Below are 17,676 nucleotides of genomic sequence, written 5' to 3'. Positions count from 1 at the left end.
GAGAGCGGGACAAAAATTCTACCAAACCACATTCGTCTCATTTATTTGTTGCGAAATGGATTTGATCCTTTCAATCTCCCGGGACTTAGTCCCTCCGGTGACAGCACGAAACTCTGTTTCGTTTCCTTGATGACGTCTTCAAGGGGTAACTTTGGTAGCATCGGCAGATTTACTCCAAAGGGGCAACAATTTCAATTCCGCTATTCCTCGATATGCCAAGGAAGAAAAGCATCTTTTTTGTGAATCACAACAAGAGAATCGTCGAAACCAAGTTGTCTTTTGGTGAAATGCCAATCTCACTCTCAAGACTCAGTGCAAACAATTAAAGTGGGTGAAAAAAACGATGTGAAAACCGGAAACTGTAAGTAGTTACTGGGGGTGCCCCGAAAATGGCAATCACAAAATGGGATTAATAAAGATTTACTTCAAGTGTCCATACCTCATCTTTTTCCAGTGGAAAAAGTGCCTACCAGTTAATCAGCTAGCTTTCCCCTCACTACTTCCTTTGAATGGTCATAGTGAGCTCCTGTCGCACAAACTTGTGAGTGGAATGTAAAATAGACCGTCGGAGAAATCCCAATTTCGACCATTAACTCCCTATGCCGTGATAGAAAATGATGGCAAGTTTCTGGAGATGGCCAACTTCTCCTTTGAAATACGCCTGCTTAAATTACGAGAGAAAACAAAACAACTGGGTCCCTTAAATGCTGCTTAACCTCTAACTGCTTCCTTTCCATTACAGCTACCTCCAGCATTTCATTATCCACCACGCTTTGGTTTCAACTCAGGTAACCCAGTTGCGTCAATGCCTTAATCAAATGCGTAGTTCCAACCGCTTGAGCTGGAGAATTTATTCCACTGCGAACATTTGACGTAATCAGAGCCCCTCAGAGAAAAAGGTAGGAAAACAAAGTGTGGATTGGCTATATGCTGGAGGCATCCAAGGTTGAGGTCAGCTGTTCTTATAGGGTTCTGAAGGACAAATTGTGATAGGTGAAAAGACACGAAAGGAGGGCAAAATTACTCACTTGAAGTTCATGTTCTTAAATTGGAAGTGCACCTCAACGATGCCGGTGGTCTTGACTCGTGTACGAAGGATATCCTGCTCAGAGGGCTGATAGTCCTTTGCGCCTAGACGGTCTAGGTCCTCCAAGAAACTGAAAGCAAAGGAAAACGAAAAAACGTCACCTCGCACCCTGCCCAATCTGTTTCAGGATTACTAGCGCCCACGGCCATCGAGCCTGCGGGCGTGCGCGTGGGTGGAGTCGATGAACGAACAGCACTCGGACATGCCATATAATGAATTTGAGATTTATTCCCTTTTGTCTGGAATCCTTCTGAATAATTCATTGCACCATGCCTAGCAAAAGTTCTGGCCACTTTCTTAGCAATAAATTAAGACAATGCTCCCCATTACCTTGATGATAGGCCTTGATGGATAACTAGATTTGACGATACATGAGGGGCAAGATTTGAGTAGATTCTAGCTTTTTACTTTCAAGGACAGATGCGTTAAATCTGCTGCTGCTGCTACTACCAGCCCCTCCCCACACCGCCCAAGCGTAAGCCTAGGGCCTGCACCATTAGCACGCCTAAAGGCTAAGCCATCACCCACCCACCCCTCACACTCCTCTCCTCCTTCTCCGCCCCCTCATCCAAGTAATCCCTTTTTACATAATTCGGCCTGTAGTATGCTCGTGCCCATGCTTTCGTGCATGTGGAGATGGGCGGAGGAATAAATGAACATTAGGACTCGGACTGCTGCTGGTGCCGCTGCAATTATCACCATCCCTGCCCGGGGTTATGCTTCTGTCCTGCCAAACAGTATTTATCCGTTCCGCAGTCCATATTGGTACATTAAAAACTGCCTCTGTATAAAAATCCAAATGGATGAATGGGTGGATAGAGAAAGAGGTAGCTACATAATGTGGCACCATTTTTCTTCCCGGTTCAGGATAGGCATCTCCCGAAACTACAATCGGCGAATACGATTTAATCCAACTTGATCAGGCCTTGAAGTTGTCAAATCAAATGAGCATACTCATCGAGGTCCTGTCGCCATTGAAGAATGCTATTAAGGACTGAATTTAAAATTGATTGAGAGAGGTTTCATGTGTTCATACAGCCACGTGCAACCCAAAAGTAACACTTTACGACTGACATACTTAAATTTGGCTATTAGCTTTCCCTACCTCCACCCAGCGGACAATTGTTACTGAGACAGTTAAAAATAGCCATGGCTACTATTCTGAGGACCCACTGATGTCTGCTACTCAAAGCGTTATAACTAGAGAGGATTTAAAAGGGCAGTCAGTCAATTTGTAGGAATCTATTTCTGCCACAACACCTTTGTTGCTACTTCGACAACTCCTAGCTCTAACTCTCTTTAATTGTAACGATTTTCCTCCTCTTTCTTCTACTAAGCAAAGGTCAGACTTTTTCAAGGGACGATTATCTACGGCCCACAAAAACGGCCCCATTTCACAAATCACAGCCAAACAATATGTGCAGCTCTCGTGTGATAAACATTGACTCTGTGTGGTTCGTAGAATGGAATTTCGTTGCTTTTTTTCCCAATTTCCAGTAGCAACTGCATCACCAACTTCATTACCTTTTGGTAGAAAAAAACCACCTGAGTTACTTTCTCCTACCCCCTATTCACGCCGCCACAGCTGTGGACTAGCAAATGATGTCCAGCGGTATTCAAAACGTAGTCAAAGCACACAATTTCGTGCCTGGACACGTTGACAACGCGAGGGGTTAATTACAGGTGCTCAAACAATCTCAACCACTGGTCTTTTATGTATAAACATGAGAAATCCACATCCGAGATTTAACAGCTTCAAGCATTTCAAAGAGATCAGTGAATTGACTGGCTTAAGCGTAGCTGCTTGATAATGACATCGAGAGCATTTACCCGAACTCCAAATGGTCTCTCCACCCGACACGATTCGTCAATAAGATCAAGTTTGAATAAAGCAGGCAGTTGAGGTGAACTAGTGGTCGCTGACAATGTCAAATTTGCCGAGCGAATTAGCCACAACCTTTACAAATCTTAGAACGATGAGCAACAAAGGTCATGTTATTATCTCACAATAGCTTTAGAGATTGTTAACAAAGCCTGAATCGGGCGTTGATAAGGCGGGAACTTGTGTACTGGACCGCAACTTTGGTGTCTTCCAACGTAGCCTACACAATCCAAACCTGAGACGTGAAAAACGTTCAGCGGTCGCGAAACCATCGTTGTTGTGTGGGATGCCAACAAATACGTCCACAACACCAAGGACTTGGTGAGACCTTCAATTAGAAATGTCGTAGTCCACATCGATGAAGGTCCCTTAAAAGCGAATTCAGCTATTTTACAACCCCCAGCGAGGCGCTCCTTGGTAAATTTAATCGGAAAACCGGTGTGAGTTAAAATTATCCTTCATGCCGCCTCGTCTAACCTTTTAAAATTTGATTTACTTACACAAGACCTTACAGAGTGTGGAATTTCTTGCACTGCAAATAACCGCCCCCATCTACCGAGATCCTCCGAAGTGACCGACAAAATTAAGCGTTGACATTGCGAAATGCCGTAGTAAAGGCCAAGGAACAATGTATTCTTGTGGTAATTATTTTGTTACTGCTTCATGAACTTACCCCTAATCGTACGAAATCACAACACCTTTTCTCCTTCTTAGCAATGAGTATTGCGTTTCTAAAGCGGTGATTGTTTTCTGCACAAAAAGTCCCACATTCTACGGCACTGACACCAATAAACACAAGAAGCGCAGTCACACAGCACGCAGTTAAGCACACTTGAATGCACGCATGCGTTGAAGAAAGTCGACCATTGCCATGACAAAAAAGGGAAACAAGAACCCAATCTCTAGACTCACAGCAGACAGGGGGAGAAAGTGGAGAGGAACAGTGGATTCGCGCATGTGTGGAAAAAACACCACTTTTATCGCATGTTTGACTGCCCACTTACCCTGCCCACACACTTTAGGCCTTGGACACACTTGCCGGCACACGTGGTATAGTCAATGCAAAAAACACAATCCTTACAGGAATGTGCAAAAATAGGCTGTGATCCTCCGGAAGATACCAATAGTAGTCGTGAATTCTTGATACATCTGAAAACTTTTCCAGAAAAATGCGCAATTTTACAATGGCGCAGAAACTGAAACTTATATGGTTTTTATTCTTTCCATGAAGCTCCCACCGGATTTCGGATATATCTTCCACAGAAAGGCTCCTCAAGGCATTTCGTAATGGGTGAATTATGGGATGCAGCACTGACATTCAAGTGTTGAACAATATCTCACACGGAATTGCGACCAGTAAGAAATGGGTGAAAATAAGAGATGTGTAAGGGAAAGATGCTCACAGATACATCACTGCACCAGGTCCAATGCTTTTGCCGTCGGGTAAATCGTAGCCTTACATGGACTTGTAAAGTCTTCCATGACCCGGAAGTTCGTCCATGGTACCGAAAACACTAGGTTAGCAGTACCAACCCTATTTCCTGACTAGTACGTCGTGCAACGCCCTTAGAGATAATCCGGCGGCGGCAAAGTGGAACTAGCACGACTTTCAAAATGTTGCCTTAAGATTAGCCTGAAAGACGTCACAATGAATTAATCCCATCGGCATCCTGCTGTGGTACAACCTTTATCACACTGTCTTCGTTACTTCCTATCTGCTGGTTTTAAAGCACCAAAATACCTTTGTAATGTCACAAATGGGGTTACTAAGAACGACGCTCAAAACAGAACAAAGTCACGTTCGATGTTTATCGCCCCAATTGTATGCGATAGATTCAGCCCCCGAATAACACCATCCAGATAGGATTAACTCCATTAAAATCTAATTTAAAAAGTGAAGTGGAGCGAGGGATATTGACTTACTACTTGGCCGAGTCGTTGAGTTGATACTCATTGGAGCGCTGAAAGCACTGCTGGACGCCGGGGTCGGCCCAGAGACGTTTCATGGCCTGCAACAGCTCGTCGGAGAAGGGCTCCGTGTCGTGCATTGATTGGATAACCTCGTTCACAACGCGTGCGTCCTCCGTCTAAAGGAGCAAAAGATTAAACTTAATCTCCTCGGTGCTTTAGCACCAAGCATTATCATGTGGTTGGCTCTGTCATCCATGTTTGATGGCGCTCCACCCTTCTACCTCAAAACTATAGAAGAAATATAAAAGCAGCAGAACCTAAATTGAACCAGAGACCAACTGAAGTAGTAAACTACAACAGTGAACAGACGAACTTACTACTTGAACAAAGGAGTCAAGTGGTGCCAGTACTGCTGTTATCCACATAACGACACAGCCTGACTGACAAAGTGTTAAGTACCGGCTTTCTTCAAGGAATATGATATTTCCACCTCTATTTAAGGACCGTAAGTGCATGAAGCTTAGCCCTCAATAAAGGGTTTCCTTATTCTACAAATTACAAAATATGTTCCATTTCCTTCACTAACCATTTGCTGCTATTTTAGTTTTAAGTAACATCACGCAGCTGAGGTAATTGCTTCTATCTAGCACGATGTGCATCACTGAACCCCCACCCTTGCACAGACGGGTAAATCGTCGTCCTTTAGCCTCTCGAAGAAGTTCAGATATTTTGATCCAATCAGAACCAGGGCTCCAGAGCATTCAATCATGAACATACGGAAACAAATAACTGCAACATGACCTACCGTTAAATCTACAAAAAAAAAAACATTAAAAATCGGAAAATCAGAACAATGAAATCCAAAGTCAGCGAATTTGACGAGTCTATTTGCTGGGACATTAAACTTCCAACACCATTTAATACACCTTCAAATGTACATAAGAGTACTCTCATAAAATAAAATTATAAGAAATAAAATGGTCCCAAAATTCGCAATCTCTATATCACCCCACTTGGAATACTTCTGGTCTTTTGATTACTGTGAAAGTGCAGTACTGGTACTTCGGGGACACACCTCGGCCTGTGATCACCTGCCTTCTAATGTATTAATTTAGCAAAAGAACGCCGAAATGTACAAAAAATTCCCGTTATTTGCCAACTCAAGCCCCGCCATTTCAACAATGAAGTTTGGGTAATTCACTAAATCTACACATAAAGTGTTTAGCGAGCACAGAGCATGACTGACGGTGATTTTAACACTGAAAACTATCCAGCTCCGTGGAAGACTTGGCTTGGGATCAGAGTAAATGAATAAAGTCCTAAATGCAGATAAACCCATCTCAAACTATCCTTGAGTTGACAGCCACGAGGTTTAACTGTCGTTACTATTTCAATGGTGTTAACCTACTCGAAAGCATTATAAGCTATTTCCCGTTTCCCGATATTTAGAGTACGGCAAAAACCTCTTTGTTGGACATATTCCTGGCCACGGTAAACTCTCATTAAAAAGTTCACTGACAGCGCCGCACATATATAACGACACGGTTTCCCTGAGCCCTGAGGTCACAAATGTTTGACATGTTCTGTATCACTTTACAACAAATTGACGTCCCAAGCATATTGGTGGGGCTTGAAACATTCAAAAGGATGCAAAATGTTCTTGATTTTAAAAGGGCTGTTACGCTTGTTTTGATTCCTGAATCGGTGTCATAGTAGAACAGTAAAACAGCCGGACTAGGGTGGCTGAATTTCAACTGACGCTTTGGCAGTGGACGTGTCAGTTAAAATAAGCAGTCCTCAGGCCAATTTGCGAGCTAACAGCCGTTACCATTGGGAGAGGTTTAGCACAACCCCGAGAGCCCTTTTTCACTGACCAGCGCCACACAGCCAAGGATGTGCCAGCTGAAAAGGGCATACAAAAAGGCGGGGTGCTGCTTGGCAGATCTGTACGTTAAGAATACCGTAAGAAGCCATCATTCACCGTTGTGCACAATGTCTTTTCCCGATGAAAAACAAACAAAAGGAGAACCAGTAATGTTCGTGTGAAGAAGAAACACCTAGGCATGCTGCTTGAAAGGGAAGTGGCTCCAATGATGAGTGAATTACCTTCAAACTTGGGTCAGAGGGAATGAAGAGGCCCCATTTTCTCGAAAAAAAGAAGAATGGCATCTTTCTACAGTTTGACACAGTCGCATTTTTTATATAACTGCTGTGGACAAGTCAGTAAGACCTCTTTCTATAAACCGCATGGAGTCAGATCAGGCAAGAGCCACACAAGTCGTTTAGCTGGGAGTTGTAAGAGGTTTTTGTAGACGCTAGATAATCGCCCCTGAAAAGTCTGACTTCTGCTTAGAAGGGGAGGGGAGTTGTTACAATTGCATAGTGATAGAGCCGAGCGTTGTCGAAGCAGCAACAAAAGCGTTGTGGTAGAAATTCCTGCAAAGTGGGTACATACAGTAGGTAAACTACGCCACCCACTGGTACTACACCTGAAAAGGCAACCCAATTCATTCGTTCAGTTGTTCCATAACAATAACAGATTAATGTCTCTACATCTCCTCTTTAGGAACTAATTAAATTCTTTGTACAGCCCCAACTCATTCAGATCCGAGAGCCGATGACACCAGACACATACGTTGGCAACCCCATCAACAAAAGTCCTTAACGCTATTTCCTAGAGGGTCCAAATCAAGGGGGCTGGAAACAGTTTCCAACATCCCACAATAATAAAATACGTTGACTATCCACTTCCACTTTATGGAAAAAGTAAGAACAAATCCGAAAAGAGGCATGAGGATTTGGTAACTGACTTCAACTGGCAAATATGAAATGCTTCAATGATTCGAAGATTTCCAAGGAAAAAACTTGAGATTTATTCGAATTTTGCAGCTTACGATTCCAAAAACCGCAAAGGATTATGAGAAATCGGCCAATCCTTCACGTCCGGTGGTATCAGAGACCATGAGCTTCCACCAGCTAAATATGACACATTTGATCAACTCCCAACTATTCTAATGCAATTAAACCACATGTTGCACTTCAGTGAAACGCAAAATTTGTAAGCACTACACCGGACGCCATGTAGGGTAGCTACGTCCCCACCCATCCGTCGACTTTTGGGTTGTGTGCTGCAACGTAGCTTCCTGCGAGGAAATAAGAGCTAGTAAACGAATGAGTTCTGGGTTTACTGAGGTGGGAGCATAATCCCGGCCGATGGATGGTAGGGATAAGAGCAATACTGTCAAACCCCCATCCCTATTCATTCTTTAATCCATCAACCTTGGCGTACACGAGCACAGGTACCGCACAAATCAAATGAGTCCGCTTATAATGATGATGACGAGGAGGGAGGGGAGAAGGGCGGTGGTGAGTGGGGAGTTGGTGCTGTAAAAGCTAATGGTGGAGGCCCGAAGATGATTGTTAGGCAGCACTAGAAGGAGCCGATGGCAGCGACATTGCAGTAAGAAGTGAATCAAAACGGACTGACAACAACATCGCAACTGCCGCTCCATTACCCCAAGGGTAGCGGACAATAACGTCTTTACTTTCACTACTACTAATAAGAATCTACCACGCTCAGAAAAAATTGACTTGCACTAGCTACCCAAAAGACGCAGAAGGTTGTGGAAACCAAATAACCTTAGTTTAGCGGTCACACCATGAAAGCAAAACTTACACATTGCCTAGAATTACCGTAGGGAATGCCCAGAGTGTTCATGGCACGCAGAATGGCGGCAATTGATTGGATAGTGTTGCTGTACACCACAGGTTTAAACTGCTTGTTGTCCTCCGGTGTGAAGCCACCCTCATGAATAATTCTAAAGCAGATGAAAAGAGAAAGAATAAGAACCCAAATGGAAAATAAATAAAAAACGTCAGTTATAGCTCACCTCATTTGTTTGACGATCGTGCTTTTCCCCGACTCACCCGCACCTAAAAGGCAGACCGATTATCAACTTAAGAGGGTTGTATTACAACGTCATGCCATGGATTTGGTATTTTAAAATGCTATTTTTAGCTCGTTTCTCTTTAAATAGTAATTTTAAATGCCAAGGACACATCCTCGTTAAACTATTTGCAGAACACAAGAACAGGCACCGGGAGGATTGTGGGCGCCAACTCTGGGGGGGAAGGCAATAACCAAATGCATTTACTGAGGACAGCAGAAATAGTGAGGGAACCACAGAAGGCACAAAAAGGGCACAAAATTCATGAAGAGGCGAGTAGAAGGGTAGGATAGAGCATAGAGTGACGGAATTGTAAAGACCCTTCCACCCTACAAAGCGGGGGCTGCTACATTACGTTGAGTGTTAAGTCTCCTCGTAGTCGCGCATACCTGATGGTTAAGCTTAGGCATTAAAGAATTAAGTGAAACCGGCGGACAGAGCCCAGGTCGTGCCGTGACTACCAACACTGTTACTTCAAACGTTTTGGTGAAGCTTTGATTAATGACTAAGGGGCACTTGCACATTAAAGAGCAAAACATCCGGAAAAAAAACAAACTCCATTGTAAGACAAACTGATCACTTTGATCTAACGTCAAGAAAGAAAACGCCTCGACCGCGGCAATAAGTTTAAGTAAACTATCATTTTTACCAGAAGCAGGTGTTTTTGGCGGGAAATTATCAGAAGTAATGCATGAAATGACAAAAAGGTGGGTTAGATATCCACCTAACCCTGGATACACTACAGCCACTAGGAAATATGGACGAGGGGTAAAATTGGTGCACTATTAATGAGAATATTTGAAAAAAAAAACAAAATCCGATTGATAACTAGAATCATTCACATAATTTTAAGCAATCACCCAAAAAGTAGGCTAGTTTGTGCAAAAAGTGGTAATTTGGGAGCACAGAACGCACCCAAGAGGAGCAATTTAACATCCTTAGCAGCTTGTATCCCATCCTCCTTGAGCTTCTTATCGATATTCCGGCTCTGTTCTAGAGCCTCACGGTCTTCCTTCGACAAAAGGCAACCCATTTAGGCGGTTAGAAAAGGTAATTGAAAAGCCTGGCGCACACGAAATGGTCGGCAAACAGGCAAGCTGGAGAGGAGGAAGAGGGAGGGCTGAGCTATGGGTGTATGCGAACGCCAGCCAAACCGGCGTGTCCCATAAGGCCAGGCCATCAGGTCGCCGCGTGATTGGTTGTCCTTGGGACTTGTCGCCACACTCATTGGTCAACACCTACGCATGGGATACAGCAGTGAGTGGTACGGACAGGCACGTCTTGACGCACACACCCAACGGCTTCCGAATTCTCATTGGTGAAAGACGTTTGCGCGGGAAAAATCATTTTGAAGTAGGCAACCAATTGAAGAGGAGAGCACTCTGTGGAGGCTGAAGGGGTGAGTTGGGAGAATCGCAGTTTGGCCTGTGCCCGGGTAGACGTCACCGTGGCGATGGCTTCTGTCCTTGGTTGTTCGTAGAGGTATTTTTTAATTTCATTGAACTTGGATTAGAAGTGTTCAGGATGTCATTCATCTTCCAAATGAGGAAATGATGGGAGCATGTGCTTCTGGTTCCTTTGTGACTCAGCAAAATGCACCTAATTTGGCCTTGAGGTGGTATACAGTTGAAATTGTAGATATTGCAGCTGACTTTAGAATAACAACCAGAATAGCTTAACCTAGGATGGTTCGGAGGAGCTCTCAGACTCCTGACTGGTGCACAGTTAGTCGTTTTAGTGCGACGTTACGGAGGAAATTTTCATCGCTCAGGAGTGATCTTGAATTGGGGATGTGTTTATTCTAGTAGCAATGTCCACGCAGCATTCTTAGCCAGGCCTGAGCAGCAATGCCCGACCCATTCCCGCCCAGGGGCGGAGATGCCGCACTAGCGTCAATCGATGGCGGTGCGTTTGACTCGCGCGCGCGAGCGCGTGTCACCTACGGGCGAATGAGAGGGCTGTCAAGTGTTGATGGACGCGTGCATGGCGTGGCCAGCGTGTGTGGGACTGAGAATGGGGCATGACTGCAAGATTGTAGCTGCTGGGATATTGGGTCATAAATGGACCCAGGTGACGGCTGTATAATGCGCCTTCGCCATTAGCATGGCCATTTAGCTTGGCATGTTGCTGCAGCGATTTGCCTTTGAATAGCCATATTCCTAGAGGTGGTTTAGAAGGGAGGCAGGAGGCGATAAATGGTAAGTTAGCTTATGCATAATTGACACTCTATTAAAGAGAACAGGGTTTTATGGCCATGGGAGAAGTGAAGTTAAGGGTATTCTGAAGGATCGTACGGTTACCGGGAGGATACATTAGGGGAATTGCAAGACCCTGCCTTTTAATTAGACGCATTTCAGAGAAAATTAAATTAGATTGTAATGCAGCAAGCATACAAGGAGAAATTTGTCTACAGATCAAGGGAGAAGACTTCGAGCAACCTCATGGTGGTTCCATCCCTTTCTGTGGAGTTACTGTCCCACCCGTTTCCTGTGTAATAACTCTCTCAACCTACTAAAATATAGGGAGTCAGCGTATCTTAGGGCTCCTCCAATTGTTGGCCGTTCGTCGCATTTGGTCTTAATCATGCCACGTACAATCCTGGCCTATGACCTTGCTGTTCTACCGTGATGTTACAGGGGGTAGCCAAAGTGTCCTTTTGGCAGTGGCTCGGTTTGACACGCGCGATATCATTCAGCCTTCCATAAAGCGGTCAGTTACGCTACGGATAAATGGACTACTTATCAAGCCCTGAATTATGGTGTTATACATTGGATGTTTATTTATCCCTCGGTTTTGGTAACGCGACACTTAAGGGCTCCACCAGTTGGTCTGTCTCTCCGACCCTGCCAGGGGCCTCAATCTCTTCTGTATGGCGACAGTACACATTCTGCCCGAGTACTGTGTACTCCTTCATCCTTAGGGAAGTCTCAGGATGATATAATAGTACATTAGTACATTGCTTTAGTAATTTGAATTAGTTAGCGACAAAACGAAAACGATATGTGAAGAGCTGCGCTTAGTATGGAATTCTGAGACAGCGGGGAGTTTAGGAAAGAAAATTAAATGAGGAGGCTTATTTCTTGTAACCAATCAGTAATGATTTGAGTTCTTTGATTATTTCCATTTTATTCTAATAGACAAAATAGCTTACAAAATTAGAAGATTTCTAGCCTCTACATAATAAGAGAAGCCGCAACTAATCCAGGTAGAAGGTTAAATGGCATCAAAGGATCAGAAGGGTGAATAGAGGGGTTGGTTGAGACCATCACGTGAAAAACTAGCTACAGCATCTTCCCATCTGGAAATTGCACCCGACCAAACACTTAGTAGCTCACAAATCATATTCGTGGGGCAAAAAAACAACCGGAAAATCCTTTATAAAAAGAAAGGGGTTGTAAGTAGATCTACTCCTAGGAATCTAGAACTTGGAAGACTGAACGCGTATTTCCGCCCTAGCTTTTCCATCAAAGCAACCGTTGACATTAAGAAGGCCAGTTCACGTAGAATCCGTTAAGGTGGATGTGCATACAGGTCCGAGGTCACTGCGTAAATAGATAGAAGGGCTGAGAGGCCAACAGCAGAAGCCAAAGGCACCAGAGTGCAGAAGGGACCAAGAGATAAGAAGAAAGTTAACGCAGTAACATGTACAACTCAGGGAGATGTTATGTTAATTCATGACCTCCGTCATGGTCAGGGCACTGCCCGTATGGCTACGCGCGATAATTCTCCTGATACGGTCATCACAGGTCTTCAAGTGGAGCAAATTCATCTGCAAGATAGGACTGAAGGCAAAATGGACTTGTGTTGCGGTGAGGAGGTTCCTTACTTCAATGAGTGAGGCGCACATCCTGGATTCTGCCAGTCGAAGGAACTCACTTGGCGAGTAGTGTCAAAAGCTGGACACCGTTTGATGGTAGGCAGAATCGGGTAAACAGGGAAGATTGTTTAATGGGATGCATCTAAGAACTACGTTCGGCTCCTTAAGTTTCTCTCCACTCCTCGCGGCGTGGATAGGTATCAGGTCTTTAATTCTCGCTTTCTTTACATTCGATATAAGAAATGTGCTTTGTGCAAATGCCCTCTATTCGTTCAACACTTCGGGTTGAAGATCCGGTATTCCACAACGGAAGCCTTGGCATCATACCCAACCATCGAATTGGTTCGCTAACATTTGCCACCATTTGATTAAGTCTTCTTTACAGAGCAGTAAGACACGAGTCTGGGGGCAGGTTCGTAATAAAATAGCAAAAAGACAGGGAAATTAATCACAAGAGCTTAAGAAAACCCTACAAAGTGGTTCATACTCCTAGAAGGGACAAGGTTCTGCCAACTGAAATAAGCGTCAAAATTTGCACTTATTCACTTCTTGCCAACAAAACTAATTAGAAGCATGCAAAAACGTCGAAGTCCTCGGAGATGGGCAGAAAGGTCACACAGCTCTCCCAAACACCCTAAAAAAGGCACTTCATTGAAAGTACATTTTGGCGCAAAATCCCACCAGGGATTTTCACCTCAGAAAAAGATGCATTGCTTTATGGTCAGCGTGGTCGCGGAGCGGATAAAAAACCTGGAGGTGCGTTGAACTTTTTCTTTGGTGGCACAAAGTTACTGCAATTTGAAGTGCAAATTAAGGAGGAACTGAATGGCGCCTATTTCAAGTACAACAACGTCGTATCATCTTCTGACAATTTGACCACTTTCTTTAACTCTGGTCAACCGATTGGTCACTTGAGCATTTCATTATATAAAGAATTCTTTACGCTAAAGTCGCTCAGTATCTTGCAGGGAGGTTCACCACCAATTCACAATAACCGCGGATAAACTTAAGCATACATTATAAAAGGTTTTGGAAAAATTCTGGGATATTTTGATCTCTTCAGCCTTAATTTCTCTAGTCAGTACGGCAATGCGTTCTTGCTACCATTTACAATGCGTGTTTAAACTTGTGGCTGTTTTCAAACTATCCTGACAATCATGATTAAGATGTGGAAAAGCTGAACATGGCATCGGTCGTTGAATCACTGCAGCGCATTTGGATTGAAACACTGAAAAGTGACGCGTGGGAGTGTGACTATTGAAAACACGTAATAAGTTGTTTGTTTGTTTTACTTGCGGTTTTGGTATAAGGGGCCACCTGGGTGCTCCACCACTGCACCTTGCCAAGCGGTTTGGCCTCCAAGCCTCGCCGGTTGCCCCAAGCCCCATTTGTGCGTCGACAATACATATTCTGCTCGAGTGTGATGGCAACATTCGTCTTCAGGGAAGTCCCGGGGGCTACATTGTTGGCAATGGAAAGCGAACTCAATCATACAGCACAACTATCCTGATTTCTACTGCTAGGTGATAAACATTAGGGGGGCGAAAGAGATGCAAATACTGCGGACGGGAGAATCAGTGACGACCCCTAACAGAAAGGCTGATAATGACGTCTACCTTCGTTAACTACTCCATTCTCATAGCCTGTAGGAAAGCCTTTAGCAACCACAGCGACACTAGCAATGGCCATGAACCGTTTGGAATAGTTCGTTAAGGAGCTGTCCACCGTTGCCGCATTCAGATATCAATAATGTGAACACGTGGCACCTCCTCCACTTCTCCACCAGCTTGATGGAACACATAGATATGGATGGGCAGCAGTGAAGCGAGACAAGTGGCGAGGAGGAATAGACGCCAAACCCTATCCCCACGAACGATCCGAAGCACTGTCCCTCTGCCTTTGGGTCTGTGTTCGAACGTCTAGCGATAGAAATGCGTGATAGCAAGCATATACCCCGTTCCCCGAAATCCATTTAATTGCCAAGAGCGATCATTGACGTGGCGGTAAAGTACCGCCTCAATTGTAAGGAAATTCGATGACTGGCACCGTTGGATCTCGGGTGTTTCCTCAGAGCACCGATTGCGTTGTGATGGCTGGCACGGGCAGTTGGCCAAGGGGAGCTCCAAGGACGACACTTAACAGAGGAAAGGGCCTACGTAACACAACGATTGTTTGTTAAATTCTAGGTTTTGGTAAAGGAGTCACTTGGAATCCCCACCATTGTACTTTCACCGGGCGGGCTGGCCTATGGGCCACGCCAGTAGTCCAAAGCCCTATTGTGTGTCGGAAATACATATTCAATTTCTGTATTGTCTTCTTTCGTCTTCAGAGAAGCCCTAGTCGTTTGAGGAGCTCCATGTCCTTCAACAAAATTTAACCTTTAATCGGGCTACTTGCAATCACGTGGGGCAAATTCATGCGGTAAAAATTCTGAATCGTCAAAAATAGAATAGTCACGATTTTTTCAGCCACCCGCTGTCACAAAATACGTCATCAGGTATATTCAGTCAAAAAATGCCCTAGGGGAAATGTCAAAATGCTGTGAAAGATCACGTGGTCGGCCTGCTTATTTATTCACTTTTCAACCGACCTAACTCATTAAAACACCACATTGTAGTATAATTGGCGATTAATTAATACTACAATACCAAAACCGCTTTACTGCATCGTAATAAATTTATCCAGAGAATTTTCCTTTTCCTTTGATAATCAGTAGAGAGTCCACGCTGTTTCGAGTCCCGCCAATGGAATGGATGCTTCGTAGGCAAGACATACCTGCTTCATGTCTCCACACAATAGGTTGTTCTCCGTTTTACATGGTGAATTTGGTAGTTGAGTCGTTGAAAACCATACCAAAAATATTTCACCAAAAGCAAGAGATTACGAGTCACTTTTTGAAGGATGGCAGTCAGTCAGGTTTTAACTAGATCTTGAGTGCTTCACTTAAGTGACAAAAGACTGCCTCCACGAGCACTAGTTGACACATTTGCGTTAGTTACTTAAGGAAAGTTGAGAAAATGGATCTAACGTTGGGAATCCCTAAACGTAGGTAAAAAATACACACCATCGGGAAGAAGAAGCTCAGTTTAAGCCACTTTCCCAAAAGTATGAAAAAGTTGAAGGTAGTGGACTACACAAAGAGTCGAAGGATGCCACAAAATCCTCATGCTCTACTCGAGGTGCTTTGCGGATGATTTGATCCCAAGAAGGACTGGAGTCACTACACACAAACAAAAGGTCTATTTCCCTTATCGGGAAGAAGGAAAAGATGCCAGCGCATACGCTTTACAGTGATATATTTACCACCAGTAGAAGTATCACCAACTTCCTCACTTCAAGATCACCATCGACAGCGACGTCGATTCTCTTGTAAATTAAAAGAAGACGCTGGAGAAGAAGAACTCAAAGAAGGAAGAGAAGAGAAAGCGGGTGGGAAGTAGAGGATATAGAGTTGGAAGGATATGATACGCACACGTAGATTTCGCGGAGTGCAAGCACACATGGGTAAGTGGGTGGACAGAGGAAGGGAGCAAGGAAAGGGCATTTCACAGAACGGAGGAATAGAAGATCAAGAAAAAAGAAAGTTAAATTAGCATGGGCAACACCACAAAGCCATTATCAAGAGCTGCGCAGCGTTGAGGAGGGGAGAAATTTGAGGTCTTGGGGGCAGGATGGGATAGCGCCAGGGAAGTGAACGTGGCCTACTTCGTCACCCTCCTCCGGTAGTTAGTAGAGACCACAGCCCCTCAAGTTGTTGGCGATGATCACGTCGGTGACGGCGTCAAAGACGAACTGAATATTGTTGGTATCGGTGGCGCAGGTCTGGTGACAGTAGATCTCTTTGTTCTGCGACCGATTCTTAGCCTCAAAGGAGGCCTGGATGTAGATTGCCGCCTCCTCGTAGGTCTGCTTGCCTACGATCACAAAACACAGCACGCTTAGTCGCACGACTGGGCTAGAAGCATTTCCACTAAATACAACTACTTTTTATGCAACAAAACCTCTAGAACTCTAGAAGGAGGGAGAAGAAAGACCTCGACCGGTTCACCTATATCCAATTGCATTAGAGGTCGGGTATTCACGGTAGCTGACTAAGTGTGCTGACAAGACCGAGAAGTTTCCAGAACAATGCCTGCCCTTTCAAGAGACCAACCACTGCGATTTGGAGTCATAGAGACAATGAATTAGGCCCATGTTGCAATATTTGTAATAAAACGGCTAAACATGGATGCACGCATGAGAATTGGCTCAACGCCCACGCGTAGTTAGATTGGAGGGAGATGTTTGGTGGGCCCGCTCAACACTCATTCATGAGGCGCCGTCAAAAAAAAAGTGTGGGTGGAAATTCCTGCTCAAATGGACAATTGAAGAGCACGGCCCACACAGGTGATTTGGCGATTATGTAATGCAAAACTCTTTCAAAGTAGACTATGTTTCACTTGTAGAAACGAAGGAAAGCCAAGTTGAATATTAAAATCCATTAACAACTGTCCACCGCATCAACTGACAGCTTATCATTTTTATTCGTTATCTTGAAGGTGATAAAACTGAATCGACGGAAAACCGGACGTGTGTACTGATTACTTCATGCAGAGAGCCTTGAACTTTAAATAAATGATTTTTAAAAACCAAACATTCCGGAAGTAGTAATTTAATCCATTTTTAAGGTACAACAGAACTACGAATTCACTGCGTATCACGAAGCAAAAAAGAAGACTTGGCCAACAGCTACTTCTCTTTACAAAAACTGCTTAACACGCGCGCTGTCAAAACCTCAGGGGACAAATGACAGTCACAATCCAGACGTTTTATAGCCCTAATAATAATAACAACACTTGCATTTACGAACTGATCACTTCAATCACTTCACAGTAGACCAAAATCCAAATTTATTTTATCGCTTTAGACTCAACAAATCCGTTCGCTATTCACGATTCAGTGCAATCAGCTACCACAAACTAGCAGAGTACACGTCAAGGATTTCGTGACAGAATTATATGAGAAAGTCGGGGCGTCACGTATGTGTGACATT

General features: G+C 44.1%; 2 protein-coding genes across 2 annotated transcripts in view; both read right to left on the bottom strand. All coding sequences in view use genetic code 11, as the record gives it.

Annotated features, from left to right (window-relative positions):
- Positions 1–9,860, bottom strand: part of EGR_07086 (Guanine nucleotide-binding protein G(o) subunit alpha) — a gene marked incomplete at both ends in the record, with an annotated part of 10,845 nt that extends 985 nt beyond the window's left edge. Inside the window, 5 exons of the mRNA XM_024496335.1 lie at positions 1,029–1,157; positions 4,893–5,056; positions 8,557–8,698; positions 8,771–8,813; positions 9,743–9,860. Coding sequence (XP_024349262.1) covers positions 1,029–1,157; positions 4,893–5,056; positions 8,557–8,698; positions 8,771–8,813; positions 9,743–9,860 — 596 coding nt within the window. The remainder of the gene's footprint in view (positions 1–1,028; positions 1,158–4,892; positions 5,057–8,556; positions 8,699–8,770; positions 8,814–9,742) is intronic.
- Positions 9,861–16,370: 6,510 nt separating this feature from the next.
- EGR_07085 (Guanine nucleotide-binding protein G(o) subunit alpha) overlaps positions 16,371–17,676 on the bottom strand; it is a gene marked incomplete at both ends in the record, with an annotated part of 4,371 nt that continues 3,065 nt past the window's right edge. Inside the window, one exon of the mRNA XM_024496334.1 lies at positions 16,371–16,599. Within this exon, the coding sequence (XP_024349261.1) occupies positions 16,371–16,599 (229 nt within the window). The remainder of the gene's footprint in view (positions 16,600–17,676) is intronic.

The sequence above is a fragment of the Echinococcus granulosus genome (assembly GCF_000524195.1).
Source record: "Echinococcus granulosus chromosome Unknown EG_S00069, whole genome shotgun sequence".
NCBI classification, from domain to species: Eukaryota; Metazoa; Platyhelminthes; class Cestoda; order Cyclophyllidea; family Taeniidae; genus Echinococcus; species Echinococcus granulosus.
This window is presented reverse-complemented; position numbering and strand designations above follow the sequence as displayed.